General features: G+C 51.5%; 9 protein-coding genes across 9 annotated transcripts; 5 read left to right on the top strand and 4 right to left on the bottom strand.

Moving 5' to 3' along the window:
- Positions 1-339: 339 nt before the first annotated feature.
- On the bottom strand, positions 340-1,635 carry A1O9_02764 (uncharacterized protein; the record flags this gene model as incomplete). Its single annotated transcript, XM_013408335.1, has 1 exon — positions 340-1,635. A coding segment is annotated over one exon (1,296 nt), but the record flags the coding sequence as incomplete, so codon positions are not given.
- Positions 1,636-3,569: 1,934 nt separating this feature from the next.
- On the bottom strand, positions 3,570-5,188 carry A1O9_02763 (protein phosphatase 5; the record flags this gene model as incomplete). Its single annotated transcript, XM_013408334.1, has 4 exons — positions 3,570-3,605; positions 3,660-3,784; positions 3,843-4,884; positions 4,952-5,188. 4 exons carry the CDS (start codon positions 5,186-5,188, stop codon positions 3,570-3,572), a joined length of 1,440 nt encoding a protein of 479 aa, XP_013263788.1.
- A 532-nt stretch (positions 5,189-5,720) lies between these two features.
- A1O9_02762 (uncharacterized protein) lies at positions 5,721-6,134 on the top strand (the record flags this gene model as incomplete). The annotated part of the gene is made up of 2 exons (XM_013408333.1): positions 5,721-5,786; positions 5,844-6,134. 2 exons carry the CDS (start codon positions 5,721-5,723, stop codon positions 6,132-6,134), a joined length of 357 nt encoding a protein of 118 aa, XP_013263787.1.
- Positions 6,135-6,431: 297 nt separating this feature from the next.
- On the bottom strand, positions 6,432-7,997 carry A1O9_02761 (4-aminobutyrate aminotransferase; the record flags this gene model as incomplete). The annotated part of the gene is made up of 1 exon (XM_013408332.1): positions 6,432-7,997. One exon carries the CDS (start codon positions 7,995-7,997, stop codon positions 6,432-6,434), a length of 1,566 nt encoding a protein of 521 aa, XP_013263786.1.
- Positions 7,998-9,809: 1,812 nt separating this feature from the next.
- A1O9_02760 (uncharacterized protein) lies at positions 9,810-10,931 on the top strand (the record flags this gene model as incomplete). Its single annotated transcript, XM_013408331.1, has 3 exons — positions 9,810-9,917; positions 9,977-10,433; positions 10,495-10,931. 3 exons carry the CDS (start codon positions 9,810-9,812, stop codon positions 10,929-10,931), a joined length of 1,002 nt encoding a protein of 333 aa, XP_013263785.1.
- Positions 10,932-13,751: 2,820 nt separating this feature from the next.
- Positions 13,752-15,120, top strand: A1O9_02759 (uncharacterized protein; the record flags this gene model as incomplete). The annotated part of the gene is made up of 3 exons (XM_013408330.1): positions 13,752-14,372; positions 14,430-14,474; positions 14,530-15,120. Coding segments are annotated over 3 exons (1,257 nt in total), but the record flags the coding sequence as incomplete, so codon positions are not given.
- A 1,530-nt stretch (positions 15,121-16,650) lies between these two features.
- A1O9_02758 (uncharacterized protein) lies at positions 16,651-18,345 on the top strand (the record flags this gene model as incomplete). The annotated part of the gene is made up of 2 exons (XM_013408329.1): positions 16,651-16,902; positions 16,969-18,345. The coding sequence occupies 2 exons, from the start codon at positions 16,651-16,653 to the stop codon at positions 18,343-18,345; spliced, it is 1,629 nt and encodes a 542-aa protein (XP_013263783.1).
- Positions 18,346-19,370: 1,025 nt separating this feature from the next.
- On the bottom strand, positions 19,371-19,559 carry A1O9_02757 (NADH dehydrogenase; the record flags this gene model as incomplete). The annotated part of the gene is made up of 1 exon (XM_013408328.1): positions 19,371-19,559. A coding segment is annotated over one exon (189 nt), but the record flags the coding sequence as incomplete, so codon positions are not given.
- Positions 19,560-20,275: 716 nt separating this feature from the next.
- On the top strand, positions 20,276-21,872 carry A1O9_02756 (oligosaccharyl transferase complex subunit OST4; the record flags this gene model as incomplete). Its single annotated transcript, XM_013408327.1, has 4 exons — positions 20,276-20,423; positions 20,477-20,587; positions 20,638-21,362; positions 21,423-21,872. 4 exons carry the CDS (start codon positions 20,276-20,278, stop codon positions 21,870-21,872), a joined length of 1,434 nt encoding a protein of 477 aa, XP_013263781.1.
- Between the last annotated feature and the right edge of the window lie 675 nt (positions 21,873-22,547).

The raw sequence follows: 22,547 nt of genomic DNA, 5'->3' as shown, positions 1-22,547 counted from the left end.
CTTCAATTGTATTGTCATTCGAGACACCTCCATTCTGTTACATCCTACCGTCCACCGTCGTGAAAGTGGCACGGGCGTACTTCATCATAAAAATGCCACAAAATCCCATCATCGTTACCTATCCAGTGTCGTGTAGAGATAATGGAAAGCCAGATAGTAGAAAAGGAAAGAGAAGAAAGAAATTGTGGCCGTTAATGTAGTTGTCAATATGATACATGGCGGAGAAGATGGTGAAAACATTCGAGAGATCGTTCAGAATGGTCAGTCATGTCCCTCTTCCACCCTTCCTCTAGCATCTCTGCCCTACTCTTTCGTCTGTGAGAATAAAGTCGTTCAAGTCTCGTCAAAGAGATTCCCGAGACCATCGTCCCAAGAGGCGCTGAAAATGCCTTCCGCGTCACGATTGAGCGATCTCCTACGTCGTTTCATATCTCTTTTCTTGGCATATCGGTTGTCAAAATCCTGCTGGCATCCACTGCACCAGCGCTCGCGTGGTAAGGGCCGCTCGTATGCCAGACCTAAGATATACGTTCTTCGCGGGCAGTTCGGAACCCAACAGCTTGAGCACCTCGCTTCACGACGGCTCTTAGGCAGTGGGGTTTGTTCAATAGCTCGCCATCGAGGTTTCCGGTCTTGGTCTTCCAAGCTTCGGCTTGCTCCAAAGGTTTGTTTCGAGTATCCAACTCCAGACATCTTCTGACTCTTATTGTCCTTCCACTCGAGCAATGCGGCCTTGCGTTCGGCTACGCCACCTTCCCAGTGAAACTTGAGATTCTTGGCGGGCATCCACCATCGTTGAGACCTCCGATCCCTAAGAGATTGTTGAGATCTTCGTTTCGCTTCCTTCCTTGCCCGCCAGGACTCCACCACGTTGATGATTTTCCTCCCAACACCGTCATATTCTATCAAGTCCTCTTCCCTGCGTCGTTTCTCTTCTAGCTCGAAACATGCTACGCAGCCCCACCATAGTTCAAATGTGCCGCTACCACAGCAAGAGCACACGCCAATCTCCTCTGCAGGGTTTAAGAGGCTCTTGCCCTCCAGAGCCCAACGCTTCACCCGTGTCAGGCGACTGGCTTTCCTTACTGTGTCACTCTTCTTGACCCAATTCTCCTTCCACCATTGACCTTCCACATCGCGATAGCGGCGCATGCAATTCTTGCAGAGCCGGTCGCGCGCAGACTTGGCACCGAGCCCAGTGCCTTTATTACTCATGCGCTCGACGAAGCACCATAACGGCTTCACCTCGAGACAGCCATAGCAACGTAGTTCTTTCGCGGGACGCTCAATCAGCCTAAAATCGAAGGCGGCATAGAGGAGATCCCACAGGGCCCCAAGGCGTTGGCGGGGGTAGATGGTGCGATAGTCGCGGAATCGTTTCATTTCGAGATCCAGAGACTTCTGCACGAATTCTGAGCGAACTCTGTGGACAAGATCGGCATTTAGCAAATCGAACATAGTTGTGCATGTCTGGCGTAGTGCGAGAAGGGTGTCAAAGTCGAGGTATTTGATGGCGAGGACGTAGTGGATGTCATGGGGCAGAATTGAAAGGAAAGGAGTCTGCTGGTGCAGTGCTGTGATTGGTTTTGTCCGTGACCTTGTGGGAGGGACTAAGGATGGAGAAATTGAGATGGGTTGTAATTCAGGTTTGACAAGCACTGGAGCGGCAATGGTGGTTGAAATGCGTGGTTTTGACGGAGGAACAACATCTGAGGACTGTCCTGAGACATCTACCTGAGATGATTCCTTCCGGTCCACCAGGCGCGTACTCAAGGTTGGAGTATCGGAATTTGCTAAGTTGACTCGAGACCAATCACCACTTAACCGGAGCCTCGAGGATGATTTCGAGGTCAAAGCGCCCAGCTGCTGGGCGGGTTCGGTATTACAAACCCGATCCATGCTGCCTCAGGCCGAGTATGTAAGGCCAACAGTTGATTTGCGGTGCCCGCGGAACACTGATCCGAGATACGGATTGCGCAGAGCGTGGATGATTGTTGGTGAGGGACACAGTGACTGCCGAGTCAGATCAGATGGTTGAAAGCAGAAACCTCCGAGGCAGCAACATTGGTGACGAGGATATCATGCAATAGTTGATAAGTGAAAACGTTGTGGGCAGTCGGGGACTCGTGGTGTGTTCCGTCAGGCTGAAAAGGCAAACGGATTGGCTTCAATGCTAGTTCATGGGGTGAAGAGTCAAGACCGGATGACTCAAGTTTCGTGAATCCAGCCAAAGACCAAAGCCATAAATCAACACTGATCGTCGAAAAAAAGAGCTGTGGTGCGTTTGAGGGATGGCGGTGATGATGACTGAATACGATAAGGATGATGATTGATATTGGGTTTACCGTGGGGTTGACGGTCGAGGGTTGAGGTTTGAATGGAGTTTCGAGGCCAGGACACTTTGGCTGACACTCTACGACCCAGTTAGGACTAGGCGGGCTGGCGGAGGGGAGGAGTAGCTGACGTTGGCCGTAGGCGTGGAGAGAAGGAGCAACCGGGCTCCTTGACTACGACGTTCCATTCACTCACACAGTCACGAGGCACTGAGTCAGGTGCCAGGGGCGCACACCGACACTACCAACTTCTGACAATAATAGCCACCCACGTGACAGCAGAAAGCCTCAGGCAGGGCAATAGAAACAACAGCAGACAACACGCGGTCTGTCGTTGGATAGGTTTAGGTGTTAGTTAACAAAACCCTGTAAGGCTACTGATAAGTCGACTGGTAGCCACCCAAGCACAAGCTGTATCGGGCCCTGGTAGGGCAGGTCGGCCCCCGCCAAGGAGGGCTTCTGGGCCCCTCGGCCTGTGTTCGGTAGGCTGAGATGCAGGTGCCCTAAGGGGCCTAGGAACAAGGCACAAGGGCTGGGTTTCAGCCTGTAGGCGAGGACGGCTCACTGCGTGCTCTAAACAAATCGGCGGTTGCCAGCAAAGTTTAGCGACCTCAGGCCGGCGAGTGTGACAATGCAGACAGGAGGTGATCACACGCTCCAGCGAACAGATGGAAAGCAATCCCCCGTTGGGTGTGGCGTTGAAGACTTGCACGGCCACAATAATGAGCAGCCGTGCCACAGCCTCGCAAGGAAGGGCACGTGGGATATCAACTCCACGTCCACGAGGTCCTGCGACAGGCATGAAAGGCTGCTCGATATGCGTTGCCGACTACTAGTACAATTATTCGGTACTGTAAGTATCTACCTAGGTATATACCAACTTGATATCGTTTTTGTCACCTAATACCAAGAGTATCTGATGTCGCTAGGCTTTCATACACATACAGGGTGTCTACTGATCAGCAATCATCCCTTGTCCATCCATCTTCGTTCGCTTCCAAATGATCTCACCGCGCCATGCCAAACGATGCCCTGACAAAGTAGTAATATAAAACACATGCCATTCAGGTAAACTTCTAACTTGCCATTGTTGCTTGGATCTCTTGCGCTCGACCCTCTGTTGTCATTGACCATGGATTCCATTTCCACCGCCCATTTTGGCATCAACGACGATAATAATGTGAGGGGAGCAATCCACCGTGGAATCTAGGCTCAAAGGAGTATTGGGGTCCGCCACTACATCATCGACATTAGAGAACTCTGTGCATAGGCCTGCGAAGGAGTCAGTCATTTGCCGGTCAAAAATTCTCTCAGTATATTTCTTACCATAGGCTTGATGTCGGGATGCGGCACTGCCTCGAATTGGTGGTAATCAAGCTTCAACTCAGGTCCGACATTGATGTATGCGCCCTTGTTCTCCGTCGTGTCACAGTATTTGGGAGCCGAGAACACTGGTATTATGTCAGTCATGGGTCCCTCCGAATGTCAGTCAAGGCTGCGTCAACGTACCAGTAATGCATCTGCCATCATGTTCGACCTCATAACCATCCATTCTGACTTCATGGCTTCGAATGACGGCTTCGAGCCCATTGTTCTCACAGAACCGCTTCGTCACATCGGGACCAAATTGCAGGCCAACCCCTCTCTTACTAGGTCCTCGACCAGGCTCAGTCTGGGGATCGGTCCATAGCATCTCCATCATCAATCCTTGCTGGCCGGGCTGTCGCTGCACATGTCGATCGAGTTTGCGGATGTCATCCAGAGTAGTCTTATCGTCCGAGAACAAGCCTCCGTGGAGGACCAGGTACTTCTTGCCGATCAGGGTAGCCAACGGCAGAGCTGAGAACGACTCGGAAAACAGCTTGAACGTCTTCTCGTTGTATTTCGCCTTGCACTCGCCTTCGAACCCATAAACTCTATTCATGTCATCCGTCTCGTGATTGCCCCGGTTGAGGAAAAACTGCTTGGGCCGCAACCACTTGTAGGCATAGAGGAGCAGGGCGATCTCCGTTGACCACGATCCACGATCCACAAAGTCGCCGTTGAACAGGTACGCATGCTTCTCAGTCGGGAACCCGTTGAGCCGGAAGATCTCCAACAGGTCAAAATACTGTCCGTGCGTATCTCCACAAACCGTCAATTGCGTATCGGGGTCAACCTCCATCTCAACCATCGTGGGCTCATCGTAGACGATATCTCGCACCGCCTTGACGATTTGGAACACATATTTCTTGTGGATCTTCTTGCCGTTCTTGAAGCGCTCTATCATGTCGTCGATAAACTCCTGCGTCATTTCTTCTTTTAATCGCACTCCATCGTATGCCTGGTCAACCTCCATCGAGTCGATGTCTAGGCCTTCAAACGCGGAAGGCGGGTCTCCGACTTCAATTGCCTTGAGGAAAGCGATCTTTTTAACCAGTTTCTCACATTCTGCTAGCTTGAGCTTTGCGTCCTTGTTGTTCGGTTCTTTCCTAACCACCGTCTTGAAATCTCGTACTGCATCTTGGGAATTGAGGATGGCCGTGTTCGCGATGGCTCGTCTCCAGTATGCCTGAGTACAGCGCGGCGTCAGCTCGACCAGTAATGAAACTAACAGGTATATGTACAGCACGACTGACCTTTACATAGTCCTTATCGAGTTCAATGGCTGAGGTAGCATCTGCGATGGCATATCCATATGCCTCAAGCTTGATGTTTGCCTGCGCCCGATTGCAGAAGAAGGAGGGGTCGCGATCGTACTTTTCTATGGCCTTGGTGTAAAACTCAATCGCAGTGGGCCAGTCATGCTCTGCAAACGCTTTGTTGCCCTTCTGTTTGAGTGCGGTGGCGGCAGTTCTGTCTGCGGCCTCTGCCATTTTGTGTCTGGACGAAGGTGAGACAAGCAGGCGGCGGTTTCACAGGGAAAAGGGCACAGGTGACAGAGGCGAGTATCTCGACAATTGTTATCGAAACATAACGTGATTTGTAGGCACGTGTGAGGAAAGCTGTTGGAACTGTACGTCGAGGCTGCTTGAGACTGGAGGATTATTGCGGAAAGTTCTCGAGCCTCGAGGAACCACTTTTTTTCTCCAACCTTGGGCTTTTTGCGTGCTGCTCTTTGGCAGGGCCGCCGGTTCATTTGCCTGATTTGCCAAGCCCGATTGCGGAGACGATATCCGCGCTAATTGTAGATCTGCCGAAACCTTATTGACCAGAGCAAACAGCGTTCGTTTTTCATCAAACCTCAAAAGGCAACCTCCTTCGCTTCTTCCGGTGTTACTGCTATGCGTTTCTGTTCTTTTACCCAACGTCAACGTTACGCATAAGCCCGTTTCCTGCAAGACTCTCTTACAAAACTTCTTCCACCCCATCCCCCAAGCAAATCTGCCTGCACGAATTACGGCCACGATGGCATCCGCGATAGGTCGCAATGCCCGCGCATGCATGGTCTGCTCAGTAGTGCTAGCATACAATGTAAGCGCCATTACACTCACCATGCCCCCCCAAACATAGACTGACTCGTCTTCGTAGGATTTCTACCGCACCGGCTGCCCCAACTGCGAAGCGATTCTAGGACTGAAGAATTCACAAGACGCGATCCAAGAATGCACATCTCAAGTCTTCGAGGGGCTGATTGCAATGGGTGATCCTAAGACGTCGTGGGTTGCAAAGTGGCAGAGGTTAACCGAGTATGAGCCCGGAATCTACGCTACCAAGGTTGTCGGAACACTGCCGAGGGAGATTCTCGAGTCGCTCGAGGACAATGGAATCAAGTATATACCGAGGGATGGAAGCTCCTTGGAAGATGACGTGGCTGCTTGAGACATGGAGGATCCTATATTTTCATTCGGGAAGATTGGTGCATGCAGCCCCAAGATCCACGGGGCACAAGTTATGCGATGGAAATGCATACCTGAATACTGCGGAAACGAGTCAAGCAAACTTTGATTATTTTGCTACAGGGATATCTGATGAACTATACAAAGGCGTCCATTCCAAGGAGCAAAAGCTCAACTATGGACGAAAGCATGAGTCACCACCAGCTTGACTTTTCATGGAACAGGTCCGGGTTCACCACAGCGCCAACAGGCAAACCGCCATCCCACCAGCAAAGAGCATTTATAGAGTTTTGACAAGCTTCTCCAGCGCGTCGAGAAGGATATCTGTATGGTGTTTCTGGAAGATCAGCATGGGTCGCAATCTGACCGCAGTGGCACCACTGCCACCAATATTGATGCCGAAGGTCTTGGCCTTGGCTAGGAATTGATCACGCTTGGGGTTGTCAAAGGCAATAAAAGTGCCCTGTCCTTTCCCACGGAGGTTTTGGAAGTGCTCGGGGTACTTTTGGCCTAGTCTCTCTAGACCAGCATAGAGATAATCGCCAACTTGAGCTGTGTTCTCCACCAAGTTTAGTCTTTCAATCTCGTTGATGATAGCTCGGAACAAGAGCGCACGCGCTGGATCTCCCATCCACGTGTTGAATTGACGATAAGGTTTGTTGGGGCGGAGCTCTGGGTTGCCAAAGTAATAACCTGCAGTTTGTGCCTTTTTCGAGAATGTGACCATGTCAGGGGGATCTTGCAGATTCCAGTGATCGTGGGCCCAGAATTTGCCAGTGGCACCCACGCCGGTCTGCACCTCGTCAACGATCAAGAGCACATTGTGGCGGCGAGTGATCTCCCGCAGGCCTTGGAAGAATGCTGGGCTTGCATGGTTATCACCGCCTTCAGACTGAATTGGCTCAACCACCACGGCTGCCACAGGGTTGTGGTAGTTCTTGATGATGTCCTCTGCCTCCTCCAGGCATCGCTCCTCCTCAGCCGCATTCTCTGCTGCGAATTGGTCGAGCGGATATTTTAGAGACGGGAACGAGGCTTGCGGCCAGTCAAACGCGGGGATATCGAGTTTATGGATGGCCTTGCTGCGAGTGGTGGACAGTGTTCCAAAAAGACGGCCGTGGAACGCGGTCTTGAAAGCCATGATGGAGAAGTTGGGGGAGCCAGGGCTTTGGTTGGTCATGGTGGACGACAGTTCTTCCTCGGTGAATTCGACCTCTGGACCACCACGGCGTTGCTGGGCCTTCCACATGAATGCGGCCTTGTATGCGGTCTCGTTGGCATCAGAACCCGCCATGGCAGTGAACACTTGGTTTAGCCCTTTGGGTGCCGCCCGCAAGATGCCGGTCTCGAGAATGGCTGCCCAGTCGTGCTGAGGGAAGTTTCCGAGTGCAGGTCGATTGATAAGTGCAGAGGCCATTTCAGGTGAGGTCGCAGCTAGCAACAATGCGGGATTGCTGTAGCCCACAGGGATAGAAGCAATCTGCGCATAGACGTCAAGCAGGACGTTTCCATCCAAGTCTGCAATGTAATTGCCATAACTGTGTTGATAGTTTGCCATCATGTTCAAGCTGCGGGTATCAAAGACTTTGTGTAGTTCTTCAACCGCCTTCTTGCTCTTGGGTCCTGGGATCGCGGTGATCACATTGGGTCCGACTGGCTCGTCGGCGAAGAAAGGTGCCTCGCCAGTGGAGGCCTCGAGAGAATGAGCGGTGGCCGTGGCAGCTGCGCGACTGTTGGTCGCGGACGCGAGAGTCCGGGTTTGAATCGACTTCAACGAATATGTCGAGGGCGCAGCAAGGCGAGTCGCCGAGCGCAGGCTGCTCGCAGTCCGAAGAAAGGAAGCCATGCTGTTCAGGCTTCGATACACAGCAACACGAAAGCTACGAATGGATGAGGCAAGGTTCAAGTGATGGATAGGACCACCCTGTTTACTTACTCAAAGCAAGAACGACTCAAACACCGTAGCAGGATGTGAACGAACCTCCCACGCTGTCTGAAAAGTCAAAGACAGTCGAAAATGTACGGGATGGATGTCTCAATGCAGTCGGTGATTATACATTTGGCGAGGCGTGGAAGGGCGGGATGGCCACCAAATGCGGAGAACAACGCAGCTCCAACTCTCCACTTTTCGCCCGCCTATCTCAAACCATCTCACACAATCTGGATCAATCTCAACGCCCTCGTCCCAATTCAGGAAGGCCTCCTCCGGCATTCACGCTGTTTACGCCCTCCACCGGCCCGGTGTCAGTGCCACGTACTGGTCAAATAGTTTCAATGTCGAGGTACGAGATTGAGACATGCTTTGACTAATGTTTATCTTGTACCTCAATGTCACCCTTCGTGGCACTGACCCTTTTCAAATTTGAACACGCGTGCGGGCAAACAGTAAGCAGTCTTGGAAAACTTACTGCCCGTTGACCATAATTGTTGTATTTGGCGACGGTATATCATATCTCTTAAGTTTGATTTCTATAAATTCCAATGTCGACCACTTTCCACGCAAATGTCAGTCTTTTCCATCAACATCCTATGATTTGCCCTCGATGTTGTCCATCATCTGCTCACCACTTTGTTCCTCCTGATCTGGTGCTCGGTCCTCTCATGGACCGTCGGCTGCAAATTCGAAAGAGTAGAAACCAAACTTATCGGAGTTCTGTGCAGTTAAGTGATCAAGCATTAGTAATACATGACATGGGTTCTTGGTCGGAACATTCGGTATCTCAATGATCGTGTGCTTGGGAGATACTGTTGGCCTCATGGTTATGCCAACAGATAGGTGGTGTCACGATATGCCCTGCCATTAGGTTGTGATGCCGAAGCAATCTTGTGGCCGTGTAAGCTTATGAGGATGATGGAACTCGCCTAGAAATCTGTCATGAGAAGCTTCCGGATTACAGAAATGTCGTAAATGGGTAGCATAGGAGTATTCTGAGAGCTTTGTTGCTCCAGCACCGCGCAGGTAATTCATAGCATGAGTCGAGCAGGGACCTTGCTAGTAGGGAGAAGCTCGTGCCTGAACTCCTTTCAGGATTGTCAACTTTCCCCTCTGGTTGGCCATATCCAATTTCAACGGACAACGTTGATGCTGAAGAAACTGATACGAATGATTTCTGTGGAGTGATCTCTGTTCCTAAGGCGTGCCTGGCCATTCTAGGTAGACGCCATGGTAATGCAGCACTCGAGTTTTCGCACTTGGAAATTTCGAAAAGATTTCGCACTATGACCAGTGACCTTTGTGCTCATATCATCGTATCAAGTTAGAAACGGATTTCAAGTCAAAAGTCGCTGTGGTAGTACCGGCTAGAGAGGGTCAACGGATTTGTGATAGGAGCAGGAGATGTCTCCTCTACGCTCCCGGAGCCATGGCACTGTAGGCTTGGTAATCACGTGGGCCCAATGCTACTGTCTACGCTGTGAAGCTGCGAAGTTGTTCGACCAGTAACATAGTGGACCCCCGCACGAACAAGATGCCGAGGTCCCCAATCCAAATGTTCGAGCTCCTGCTGATAATAGGGAAGAACGAGCGTGAATTTAACCTAGCAGCATCATTCTCTACATCGTTTTTGGACTTGTGAACTAGGAACCATTTGTTCCTTTATTAAAGAAAACAAGATCTGATATCTGCAACTGCCAAGGCAAATCCTTCCTTGAGAGCATCATGGACGGTCCAAACAACGGCATCGTCCTCTATCATTATTCATTCTCTCCATATGCGCGACGAGTGCTCTGGTACCTGGCGCTTCGTGGGATTGACTATGCTGAATGCGTGAGTTCCTGAAAGTGACGTGATGGGCGAGTCTCGCATAATGCTGATCTTGCAATCAGAAACAAGCACCAATACTTCCACGACCCGATGTCAAGGCATTGAGAATCAACTATCGCCGCATCCCCCTGCTAGCCATCGGTCGCGATGTGTATTGTGACTCTCGACTTATCCTCCGCAAGCTGGAGGAGTTATTTCCGAACAGCACCCTCGGAGCTTCTACCCCCGAGGAGAAAGCCATCCAGAAGTTTCTTGAGATCTGGGCGGTCGAATCCGGCGTGTTCAACCGAGCGTCGCAGCTCATCCCCAGCAGCATGCCGTTGTTGAATGATCCTCGTTTCGTGAAAGATAGAGAGGATCTGACGAGCCGACCGTGGAGCAAGGAAGGAATCGATGCAAATCGACCAGAGGCGTTAGCCTCCATCAGGAGTGGCTTTCAATTCCTTGAGTCGACATTGATGGCCGACGGACGTGATTGGGTGCTCAAGACCAACGGGCCCACACTGGCTGATATTGAAGGTGAGCAGGAAGTACGCTGCAGGTCGAGACTACAGATGAAGACTAATGCAATATGAACCAGCTATCTGGACTTTTGATTGGCTCAATGGCCTCAAGGGAGCACTTCCCCGGGAGTTGATTTCTGAGAAGCAATATCCCAAGGTGTTCGCATGGATAAAGAGATTTAACGGCGTGCTACAGAAGGCGAAGGCGGAGGCGCCAAAGCCCGCCGCACTAAAAGGCGATGCTGCAGCTCAACGAATTTTCAGCGCTTCCTATGTAGAGAAAGACCTAGGAATCGACCAGGCGGATCCGCTGGGACTACAGGAAGGAGCACTGGTGGAGGTATACCCTCTGGATTCGGGCTCTCGGCATCATGATGAGGGACGCCTGGTAGGACTCAGTGAGGATGAAGCCGTCCTGAGCGTTGGATCTGAAGGGAAAGAAGTACGCGTGCATTTCCCCCGAACTGGGTTCAGAATCAAACCCTTCACCGCCAAAGGAGAGGCCAAGTTGTGATTGATTGTCGGTCCTGTGCCTGCACCCAGCAAATGCAATCTAGGTTGGAAGTGTCCATGGCGTCGCATTCGGCAGACGCAGGATGAGAAGATCGGCAGGGAAGCATGCTGAAGGGGACTATTGGTCCCGTCGACAACATGCCACCTTGATCCGCTATCACGGAAGGTCAAAGTGCATAGTCAGACAAGGGCAGCACATGCCTTGCTGTCACCAGCACTCAGTGATAGCCTCTGCCCGTGTTTGTGAGACCGGGATTGGATCCAGGTTTTGCCCGAAATATAGGATGCCATGGCATGATAATGTTCGAGTGGCTCACGAACTTGAGATGCGTTGCGCCATGTTTTCGAACGTGATTGAGGGAATGTGGATAATGAAATTGAGTTCCGTATCTGCTTGAAAGGTGAGACTGCTGGTTGATCTTGGTGCCTCAATACGGGTCAAGGCGTTCGGCCCGGAGGGGGCCAGTGTCGTCAGACTGGGTCTACCTGGTGAGTGCAGTGCTTCGTAGTACTGGTAGGATGTGCCTCGTAGAGGATGAGCAACAGTGTGATGTGTCACCTGGAATGTATCGACGTCCACTGAGAACAAGTTGATGCCCAATAAACTGGAGAAATGATGGCGGCGGGCTTCATCTCTTGGCTACAAGGGAGAGTGGTAAGGGAGTCAAGGACGGGCCGCTGTGGGAAGGAACTGACACGCGAAGGCAAGCCGCCACGTTTCTTGATGCCCAACCTGGAATAATTGGTCGGAGATGTGTGCGACTGACTTTCCATTGGGCTCTGTGTCTCGGTTGCACCCACGCTGTTGGGGCGTCACTGTGTCTAGATGAACGATTGGTGCCTAAGACGACGGGTCATCCAGGATTTCTTCCCGGGGGTTGGCCTGCTTGGGGACTATGGAGTGCTCAGTAGTTTACTGTCGACCGGTAAGAATTGGTGCCTGGTGAGAGGCTCCAGCGCAGTCACGCATTCATCATCATCGCCACCAAAACCTGGTGAATGATGGATAGATAGGGACTGGCATTTAGATGACTCCAAAGCTACGAGTAAAAAGCCAATGAAGCAACCTACTCGTACGAGGTGAAAAGGTCCCGCCAATGTAGGCATTTCTGTAGGGCAGTCGCCTCTAGCGATAGCCTTTCGGTGATTGCGCGCTCAGAGCCAGGAAGGGCTTATCGTGCTAATTGTCTCTAGGCTCTCGGATTGGGGACAGGCGTGATCAGAAGGCCACTCACCCAGTAGTCGTCTGTATAATTTGCTGCATTCTGTTCTGGTGTGACTGAACCGGTCCAGCCAGGTACTGGTACTTCACCAATTTGTTGAGGGGCATTTGTGCGTGTTTGTGTTTGTGTTTGACCAGAAGGAGGAACCAGCATCCTTTCTAAGAAGCGAAAGAGACACGGGCAGTGGCAGGGCGGAAGCAGGGAATTTAGGCAGCATCGACACACAACCTTACCAGTGATCAGTCACGAGTTTCATGGATGGATGGACGCACACTGGCATGACGAGTACCCGTACGAGTACGAGTAGGCAGGTGTGCAATAACCAAGCACAGGTCAGGTGGAGGAAAAAACTCTGCACGATGGAGGACGCAGTTTGCAGCCGCATCCCGCAGCGCCAGCACCATCACCATCACCAGCACATTCTGTAACCTGTAGCCACACAGCCAGCAGTGGGCATTATTGGCAGCTGAGATGCATCATAGAAACATGCCCCGGGCAGACCTTCCGGCCCTTTGGGCTCTGGCCCTGTGGCCCTCGGTGGTCCTGTGCGTCTTACACAGCCCTTCAGCCTCCACTCTGTAGCAGAGTAGTACAGTAGTAGTTACTCCCTCACCTCCTCACCTCCTCGCCTCGCCCACCCGTTCACTCGCTCGCCAGCACTACGGAGGACTGAGCAATCCCGTCCCCCATCGACCTGTCCGCCCCGTTCTCCATCGTCTTACTCGTATCCTCTTATCCTCGGATCCTCAACTCACGCCTCCTACTGTACCATAGCTGAGCTAGAAATCCCACCTTCCCTCCTCTGCAAAAGCGGACATTGGCGATCAGGCGGCTAGACTGGATCATCCCACTCCCACAATCCACTTGGGCAACGGTTCCCCCGTCTCAGGACTAGGCCCAACCCTTTAGTCAACTGCAAATCCCTTCGAGATCTTCTTGTCCTTCCATCCCTCATCCCTCCCCTCCCCCTCCTTCTTCCAGTACACTCCTCCTCTTTGTCGCACGTTAGGTACTTCCGAACACCCCCTTCGAATTAGGCACACAGCACTAAGAAAGACATATCCAGAGAGGTACCGGTGCTGCATCATCCCCAGCGTCAAGTGGATCGAAAATACCAGGTCCAAGAGTTGCATTACTCTGTTTGATTGGCGGCTATCTCTCGCTTCAATCAACTGTGCAGCTTCGATTCAGCCCAAAGCGCTCGTTGCCTGCGCCCACGCCCACGCCCACGCCCACTTGGCCTGGCTCTTGAGTTTCTTGTCCCTTCGCCTCCTGGGTTATCCTTCTCATCATCCTTGGTTCACTACCACAACTCTTGCACTTCAATCCCATCCGAGGATCATCTCTCCTGAACCCACTGGACTGCAATCCATCCGTTTTCCTGGACCAACATCTTCCTGGTGGTCCGCTTCCTCCTGGGTCTTGCAGCTTGCCTTAGGCTCTTACGGGACGCAAAGCCAGCTCAAACCTTGCCGCTTATCTGCGACTTTGCCTCTGACTATTTCTTTCCCATTTGTTGTTGACCATCGCTTGCTGCCCGACCTGACCAGGACTTGTTCCACGCTTTCCCCCCAACCCATTTAATATCTCTCTCGCCCGTCATGTCGCGCTATCCTGACGACCCAGACTATTCCAGTCGCCGCAGAGACACTGGCCACTCTACTCGTAGGGACAATCGAGAGCGTGAGACCAGAGACCATCGGACTGAACCTACAAGAGAGAGAAGAGCAATAGACGACAGAGACTCTCGTATGACTGATGCCATGGACACCCGTATGGACACCCGAATGGACACCCGTTTGGATTCCCGTTTGGACCCCAGGCTGGACAACCGTATGGACATCCGGGCAGACCCCAGGGCAAACGCGGCTGTCCGTCTCGACCCTCGACCTGATCCTCGTCTGATCGATGGACGTAGCACTGATCCTGAAGCTGGTGTTGTCTTAGTCCGGGACCCTACTACCGGAGAGCTCTATCGCGAAGTGAGGCCCATTGGCAGATCTCCCTATGCTCGTGATGATCGTTATGATGACGCTCCTCAAAGAATTCGACCTCAAATGGATACTCCTATGGCTCTGGATCGTGACCTTGGCAGGCCCAGTCCACATTACACGGAACATTTTTGCCCAGGGGAAGGCATTGAACGAGAAGTCATCCAGCACGAAATTTGCAAATACCTTGGTCAGGATGCCACTTGTCGCCCAGGTCGTAATGAACAAGTATGCTGCACCACAGGCTCCCGGCGGTAAGTGTATTGTGCTAACTCGTCCGTGTAGGGACGAGCTGGGTTCTGGGTCAAGGCCTATCGCCCCTTCACGACGGTATGGCTTATCATTTTCATGACTGGGGATGCAAAGACTGATGTGGACTCTACAGGCAATGGAGCAATCTTTGCGTGAGGATACGATCAAATGGCAACGTGAGCGAGAAAGAAGGACCCGCCAGGGCCGTTCGCAAGGTACGCCCGTGAGCGACAGCCAAACAACTCGATCTAAGGATCGTGTAGGTTCATATGCCGAGATGCAAGCGCGCCAGGACAGAGAGCGCCGATATCCAGGAGACATGGACCTTGATGATGATTATGACCGTCCGCCACCAAGGCATCGGGATATTGACCCACGGATGGTTCCCAATGCTCGCCCTCCTATCCCTGTCACTTCTGCATATGCTCCGGATCCAGGCTATTCCGCTGCATATTCAATAACATCAAGTCAACCAGGCTATCCACCCATTTCCCAGCCAGGAGGCTATTACCCCTCGGAACGAGAACCTAGGACGTTTCCTGGCAATTCTACGCCCCCATCGATAAGTCGAACCACACAAGGAGGTTACATTCCACCCCCGTATACTACATCAAGATCAGCACCACCTGTCTCTGCATCAATACCGGCCAATTATCCGGACAGAAGAGGAGAAATACTGGGCGCTTACCCCCCAGGCTATCCTGACTCCTCTCGTAGGCATGGCAGATGATTTTTGTTTCATCTTCTACATGACCTTTGATGATGTGTAGTGCCATTCCCGACGTTGCACCGTGCTCTTTTCCCTGGATCACCGAAAGATAACAGAATCATCCCCCTTTAGCTGGCGCGGCTTCGCGCATACTAAAGGCACACTGTTTTCCTGGATTCGATCCCTCCCTGACTCAAGTACTGTCGTGGCTCCATATCAAACACTTCTTCCACGGGATATAGCCGGATTGTTACATCACTCCTGATGAGGCCATGATTTATGATTTCCATGAGAACTCAGGCTCTCCTCGTGCGTTTCGCATTGCTTATTATGTCTCCATGACATTCGGCGATCAAACCCTGTTGTTGGGCAGGCCACCTTGTTCCCTGGGTTTTGCAAGACCTTTTGGAGTATGGTATAACACAAAACGGATTCTTCTTTGAGCCTTTATATACCATTTCTGCGATGCCGGTCATACGGATTGGAAAGGATTTTGTACCTAGCATTGGATTGGCGCCTTGAAGGTGATATCAGTTTCGAACGGATCGGAAATGGAAATTGTGAGCATTACTAATGAGACATCATATACATATATCCTCGGTCACTTGTTCGATCATGTTGACATCTCGTGTACATCTGAACCTGGCTCGTTTCTTCTAGGATTGGGGATTATCGATTGACTCCTTTCATAATCTTCCCCGACACTGGACACTGGAAATCTGATTGTTACCTCTTGTTGGGCTGTCTTTGGTCGAGCACCCACCAACAGATACTCCCTTGTAGCACCCGGAACTAGACCAGTGCCCGTCGCATTCATTGGGGATTATGGCTCGGAGTCCTCTCGGTCAAGAACAAACACTCAAGCCCCCTTCACTCAGGGATCGTTCCCTTTGGTCTCATCATATCGTATTCGTGTACCGGTCGTTTGACTGGTCGACAACTGTGCCATCCCTTTTGACTTGTACTTGTCGTGAACGTATCTGGTCTGTCGCTGAAGGTGACATACAGCTCTGGACATGCTGACCCTCGTGAATCTGATCTCCAATACATGCCGAGTATCCACATGTAATGGCAAGCATCGGCATAATGAATTGCAGAAAATTGAAGCATTGTCAACAGACAATTAAAGGGAGGGTTGACGCCAGAGCGAATACTAAGTCCGGACTGATGAGACCGTGGTGGTGAGGTGACCCGTGATCTGCTCGATTGTCATGACGGTTACCCATGCCTACAGTCACAGCTGTAGCGACGAGTTCGTCCTGTACGGTGTGTGCGTCCAAACCTCGAAAAGGTGACCATCTGGTCACATGGTTCCGTCACTAAGCACCTTGTGAGGCAGCTCATCGTCACTTCAGAAATGGATGGGCAGCGCGTAGCGGCTAATAGAAGCTTCACTCAATTGTCCATACCCTTTTGTCTTACCTTGCTGAATTTCATCTTGACCTCGACTTTTGTTTCTACCTAGCCACTGTCGGTGTACACCTCTGTGGCAACCTCGCCCAAAGCTGACTCTTCCTTCGCTGCGCGTCATTGCCTGTCTTCATCATGGCGGCCTCTGAGAAATCAGAGTTCCCCAAGTTCATCGACGGTGACGTCCTTGTCATCATCTCGACAACCCAAATGTACCGCCTGCACCATCAGATTCTGGAAAGTCATTCGACATATTTCAAGAACGCGATTGCCAAACAACCCGGAGCGTGTCTGAACGCACAGGCTCGCCGTGATAATGCACCAGCCTATCGCTTCGAGTGGCTCCCCGGGACCACGAGTGGCACGGTTGGCCGTTTTGTCCGTATCGTGAGTGACCCTTTGACATTCGGGTCACGAAAAAGGTGAACAGCACAATTGACATGAACAACAAAGGACATTAGCGATTCAGGTCGTGCGCAGAATGCCCTCCCGCAGCTTCCTCCTGACTTGGTCAATGGCAAGGTTGACAACAATGACAACAAAGCCTGGGATTGGCTTTTCGGTCTCTTCTATAACCGCCCGCCTGCTTTCGACGACTCAAATCTCGCCTCTGTCCTCTCCGGTGTCATTTCCCTAATTGATCGTGCTGAATGCATCGACTCCCTCAAGATTGTCTGCGACGCCGTCGACCTCGCACTCCTCCGCCAAGACACCGTCTTGTGGACCTCCATTCTGGGCAACCCTCCCGTCTGGGTCGAACTTGGCTGCCGTGTCCGTTCTCCTTCCATCTTTTGTGAGGCTGCTTGCCACCTTGTGGGACAATGGGCCAACATGAACGACGACGAGAAGGGACACATCCGTAAAGACATCCGTAAAGTCCTCGAACGCAAAGCCACCGAGCTCTCCATTCAGAAGGAGGCAATCGAGCTTCGCATCCTCAGCCACTATCCAGGCTTCTTACACCGCACCGCCGCCGACAAGCCCGGTCGCCCATCCTATTCCAACGACATCTACATGTGGATGTCCATCTCGTTCTTCCGCCAATGGTTCGCACAATGTATTTCTGACGACCGCACTCGCCGTGCCCCGGACGGTGGCCTCAACTTCTACTGCGCACTCGCCGAGGGTGGCCAGTCATACCTCACGCACTTGGACTTCCAAGAGTTCCACCGCTACTTCCCCATGAGCATCAAAGCATGCCACGTCCTCGAAGCCAACATGGGTGTTCTCAAGGAAAATATCAAGCCCTTCGTTGCTCCGCTCGTGGTCCAGCGTACTCATCTCAAGAGAGATGAGTTCGATATTGATTGGTTGACTTGTACCGAGATCAACAAGGAGGATTTCCCGTGGTATAACCCCGACGAGTCGAAGCCTAACCAGCTCGATGAGTTGTATGATACTCTAGGGCGAGAGAATGTCGTTCGAGCCAAAGCAACCGCCGCCAAGAAGCGAAACAAGGAGCACCCCATTGACTTTGGCAATGACGATGAGGAGGGTGAGGATAATGTTGATTTTGATGCGGGTGTCCGGAACAATGCCAATGCCAATGCCAATATCAGAAAAAAGACAACCACCAAGCGCACTACTGCTGCCACTGCCACCGCCGCCGAAGCCGCCGAAGCCGAAGATCCAACCCTCGATCCTCGACTTCTTCGGTTTGCTCGGAAGCGAACTCGAGCAGAAGTCGATCGCGACGACGGTAATCCAGACTATGGCAACGGTACTGATCAACAACGTGCCATGGATGTGCCTGTCGACGAGGATGCCGAGGGCGACCAGGAAATGACAGATGGCGTCGAAAGCGACATCGACGTCAGTGGCCTCATCTGAAGTCACACCCCCCCTTCAAAACCGGGCTTTTTTTCTCATTTCTAGCACTGCTTTAGTGGGCGTTCTAAGCATTGTTAGCATAGAGCGTCTTAGGAGACCTTTGGTAAGGGTTTCCTCGAGCGGTGTTGCACTCTTTTTTTTTCTCAGACGAGGATTTCTCGTACCTATTTTGGATAAGGAATAATCCATTGGCAAGGATCAGCATCGAGAATACCTACCTGTCTGTGGGGCTTTGGCAAGCTGAGTGATCCAAGCACGTATCATATCATACGTTCCGGTTCGTCGGGTCGGGTGGTTCATACATGGATGGCATAACATCTGAGGCAGAGATCTTAGGAGTGATCCGGATGATTCATGACACCTTTTTCGTTTCGTTTCGTTTCTTTTCTCTTCATTCCCTTATGAGAGAGGCGGGGCCGAAGCACTGTACATAGCAAAAAGCACCATCAGACGGTATGGTCAGTAGCTTAACATAGTCAGCCAGTCACTGAACTTAATAATGGAGAGAGAGGTCACTCAAATGCAAAACGTCACAACCAAGACCAGTGTGTAAATATTTTGTCTTTTTGTTTCGATTTCTTCTTTTATGTTGTATTTACAAGTGGTGAGAAGGTGTGTGAGACATCATCGCCCCATCAAAAGTGCGCTCTGCTCGCGTCGGAGCATCTCCCCAGGAGGCCAGTCTCTCCCGAAAAGCTGATCACGCCTCATTTGCTATCATCCGTACCCTGGACCTAATTCCGGACTTTAGTGACTTTTGAGGTTGCGAGATTCGCATTCGTTTGATTCACTTGGGGTCATCGAAACCCTCTGGGATCTTTCTGGGGCCCTTGGGAACTGTAACAAGAAGTCTGTCAGCAGGCTACCACGTATCCAAGACAACCAAGGACTGCTTGATGCGAAGTATATGTACGGCCTTAGAATGCTCGTCTACACCTATCAAACCATAGATGGCTGGCATTCCGCACCTTCCTAAACTTTTCGCAATCAAGGCCCCAAGTACAGTGTAACAAGTAGTACTCACTAGGATATGTCAGGGGTATTCTCGGCGGCTCCTCGTCACCAGCCCATCTTCTCAACGGTGGAATCACTATGAACGTGAACGGTGTTAGTCCGCCGAGCACGCAGCTCCAGAAGATTGCCGGCTTCTCGTGCGCCGCCCAGCGTAGGTACCGTATCGGCGAGCCCCAGAATCTTTGTGGTACGCCGGACATCTTTTCTCAGGTAGAGTATTTTGTTTGGGGGGTGGAGGGGGAGGAAGTGCTGGCGTTTGGGTGTTGCTTGGTCTCGGCAAGTGTCGTGACTCGTCAAGGGAACGAGGATAATCTGAGAACGGAAGGTCGGTTTAAAAGGGAGATGTCAGCAGGTCGGCTTGGCTTCAATTCGTCTTTGGCTGTCTAGGTCTGGGAACCTCCTCCTTCCTGCGTTCGAACTTCGAAGTCACTCAGCGCAGCATCGACTGGCGATGTTAAGCTCCAACATCAACGCTGCGATTGGGCAGGAGCAGACACCTTGGCGTTACGGTGGAGGAAACGTTCTCTCATGCAAGGCTGCGAGGATGATCTCTCCTCCACAGGCCACACGTCGACTTGAAAGCTAGCGTACACCTCCAAAGTTGGCTGATGTTTCGTAGGTTTGCTTCAATGATTGATGAGAAGGCATCTCGACAATCACAGCCTTTGTCAAAGAAACCGGGGTCCAAATACTCCAATGAGATCCAGATATCTTGCTCAGCCTTGGGATTAATATTCCTCCGGTTTGCAGTCTTGGCAACACCGTACTTGACCACGTCTCCTCTCCTCTGCGGAGTAACAGCGAGAGTCCCAGATGTGAGCACTGCGGAACATTTCTTGAACTCTGTTGCTGTCAACGCCAATGAGTGTTCCTCTGTGAACCTATCCCCTCCAGCCATATGGCCGCTCCATTCAAGATGCGGGTTTTCTCTTCGTTATGTGTCTTGCTACTGGTATTTTTGCGGGTTGTCTCATCCAGGAGCGCTGTGGGAAACAGGCTGCTAGTAGTACTGGAGGATGAATCTCAGAAGGGTCTTTATTCAAAGTTCTGGGCGGATTTAGAAGGTATGCTTACAATTGTTGGTGGATTTTGCATCGACTGACAGATGTTATAACAGCGCGAGATTTCAAGTTGTCCTTCGAGTCCCCACGGAACGACCAATTGTCGCTGTTTCGACATGGTGACTTAGCATTCGAGCATGTGCTCCTGACACCTCCCAAGTCAAAAGGTCTGAATTCCCCTGCGTCCTCCACGCCTCTCATGCTGACACCCGGCAAGGTTACGGCCCATCTTTAACACCTAAACTTCTCCTCGACTACGTCAATGCAGGCGGGAACGTCTTGCTAGCCCTTTCCTCTGAAGCAGGCACTCCCTCCGCAATCTCCTCTCTACTGTTGGAATTCGACATTACACTCCCAACAGACAAGAGCTCCGTTGTTGTTGATCATTTCAATTATGACACTGTATCTGCAGCCGAGAAACACGACGTCCTACTAGTTGGCAGACCAAGCCCCTCGAGGCCGGATGTGGTAGACTTCTTCGGTGGAAGCGGGCTGTTGGCCCTTCCCCAGACCGTCGGACAAACACTCGGAAATACAAACCCACTCGTTGCGCCAATCTTGAAAGCCCCCGTGACAGCATACGCATACAATCCCAAGGAAGATGCGGAAAGCGTTGAAGATGTGTACGCGACTGGCTCTCAATTATCACTGATATCCGCACTTCAAGCCCGTAACTCTGCACGTTTTGTTGTGCTAGGATCCCTCGAATCGCTGCAGGATAAGTGGTTCGATGCGTCGGTCAAGACCCCAGACGGCAAGAGTGTCAAGATTGTAAACAGAGAGTTCGCAAAGCAATTGACAGAATGGGTGTTCAAGGAAGTTGGAGTCTTGAAGGTACTGGAGATTAGCCACCATCAAATCTCTCCATCCAGCAAGACAGAGCAAAACCCCACCCAAATTGGTGATTCAAACCCCGAGATCTACCGAATCAAGACCGATGTGGTATGTTGGCCTTCCTCTTCGTCTCCATGCACAATTTGGCCTACTGACAATTCCACCTAGAATTTCAATATCGAGATCGCCCAATGGTCCCACACACACTGGGCGCCCTTTACTCTCCCATCTTCCGCCGATGCCCTTCAACTTGAGTTCAGCATGCTCTCCCCTTTCCAGCGTATCCCACTATCCCCTTCCACTATCTCCACCAACAGCACAATCTACTCGACCAGCTTCACCACGCCTGATCAGCACGGTATCTTCGCCTTTAAAGTCAATTACAAGCGACCGTGGTTAACCAGCATCGAAGAGAAGCGACAAGTTACCGTACGCCATTTCGCACACGACGAGTGGCCACGATCCTGGGCGATTAGCGGTGCCTGGCCTTGGATTGCAGGCTTGTGGAGTGTCATTGCGGGCTTTTTGGTCTTTGTCGTCCTTTGGTTATATTCTGAACCGCCCAAGCACGATAGCGAGAGGCGGCGGAAATTGAGCGTCAGTGCTCCTGCTAAATAAAAGAAACTTGTCAGTCTACAAGGAATTACACACATGGCTCGAGATAGAAGCTTGGAGCTTCGCATTTCCATGAAAATGTACTTTATGGGCTGGCGTAGGTTTGCTAGCATAGGCCGGCGATACAAAAAGCGGAATAGAAACGTTCTAGGGAATTGTGTCTCTTGAATTTGTGATTTATTTGTTGTAGTTTGTATGGTACAAGAGTAGGGTTACATATGCACAGTCCTTTTCACCACATTAGGCCACACAGTATTCAAGTCATTGCTTTGATGGTAAGTGTTGCTCATGGCGCCCAAGTATTGTGGTCAGACAAAGGCCAAATGCCGGCCGCCGGGGATCGTTGGCTGTGCAGTTTGGCAATGCCACAGCCTTGCGGCCGTATCCACTATGACTTGGTGCAATAACGATACCAGACCCGTTCTATTGCGAGGCAATAGTGGGCGCAGAGCTTGCCGGCCGAGGATTTCTGTTTCTGTATGAGCTCTGTCTTGCGATCCAGGACTGGTCGTTTGAGCCGAGGGTTTCATAAGGCTCTTGATTGCCCCAAACACGGCGGAAAACTTCTTGTTCTCGTCAAACATTGCCGCGATCCACCCAAAGAGGGCGCGATGAGACTCCAGCTGAAGCTCTCCGATAAGCAGAGACAACGCAACCATGAGCGGCCACAAAATAAGC

The sequence above is a fragment of the Exophiala aquamarina genome (assembly GCF_000709125.1).
Source record: "Exophiala aquamarina CBS 119918 chromosome Unknown aczIA-supercont1.2, whole genome shotgun sequence".
NCBI classification, from domain to species: Eukaryota; Fungi; Ascomycota; class Eurotiomycetes; order Chaetothyriales; family Herpotrichiellaceae; genus Exophiala; species Exophiala aquamarina.
Note: the sequence above shows the minus strand (reverse complement) of the source record. Positions and strands in the feature narration are given on the sequence as shown.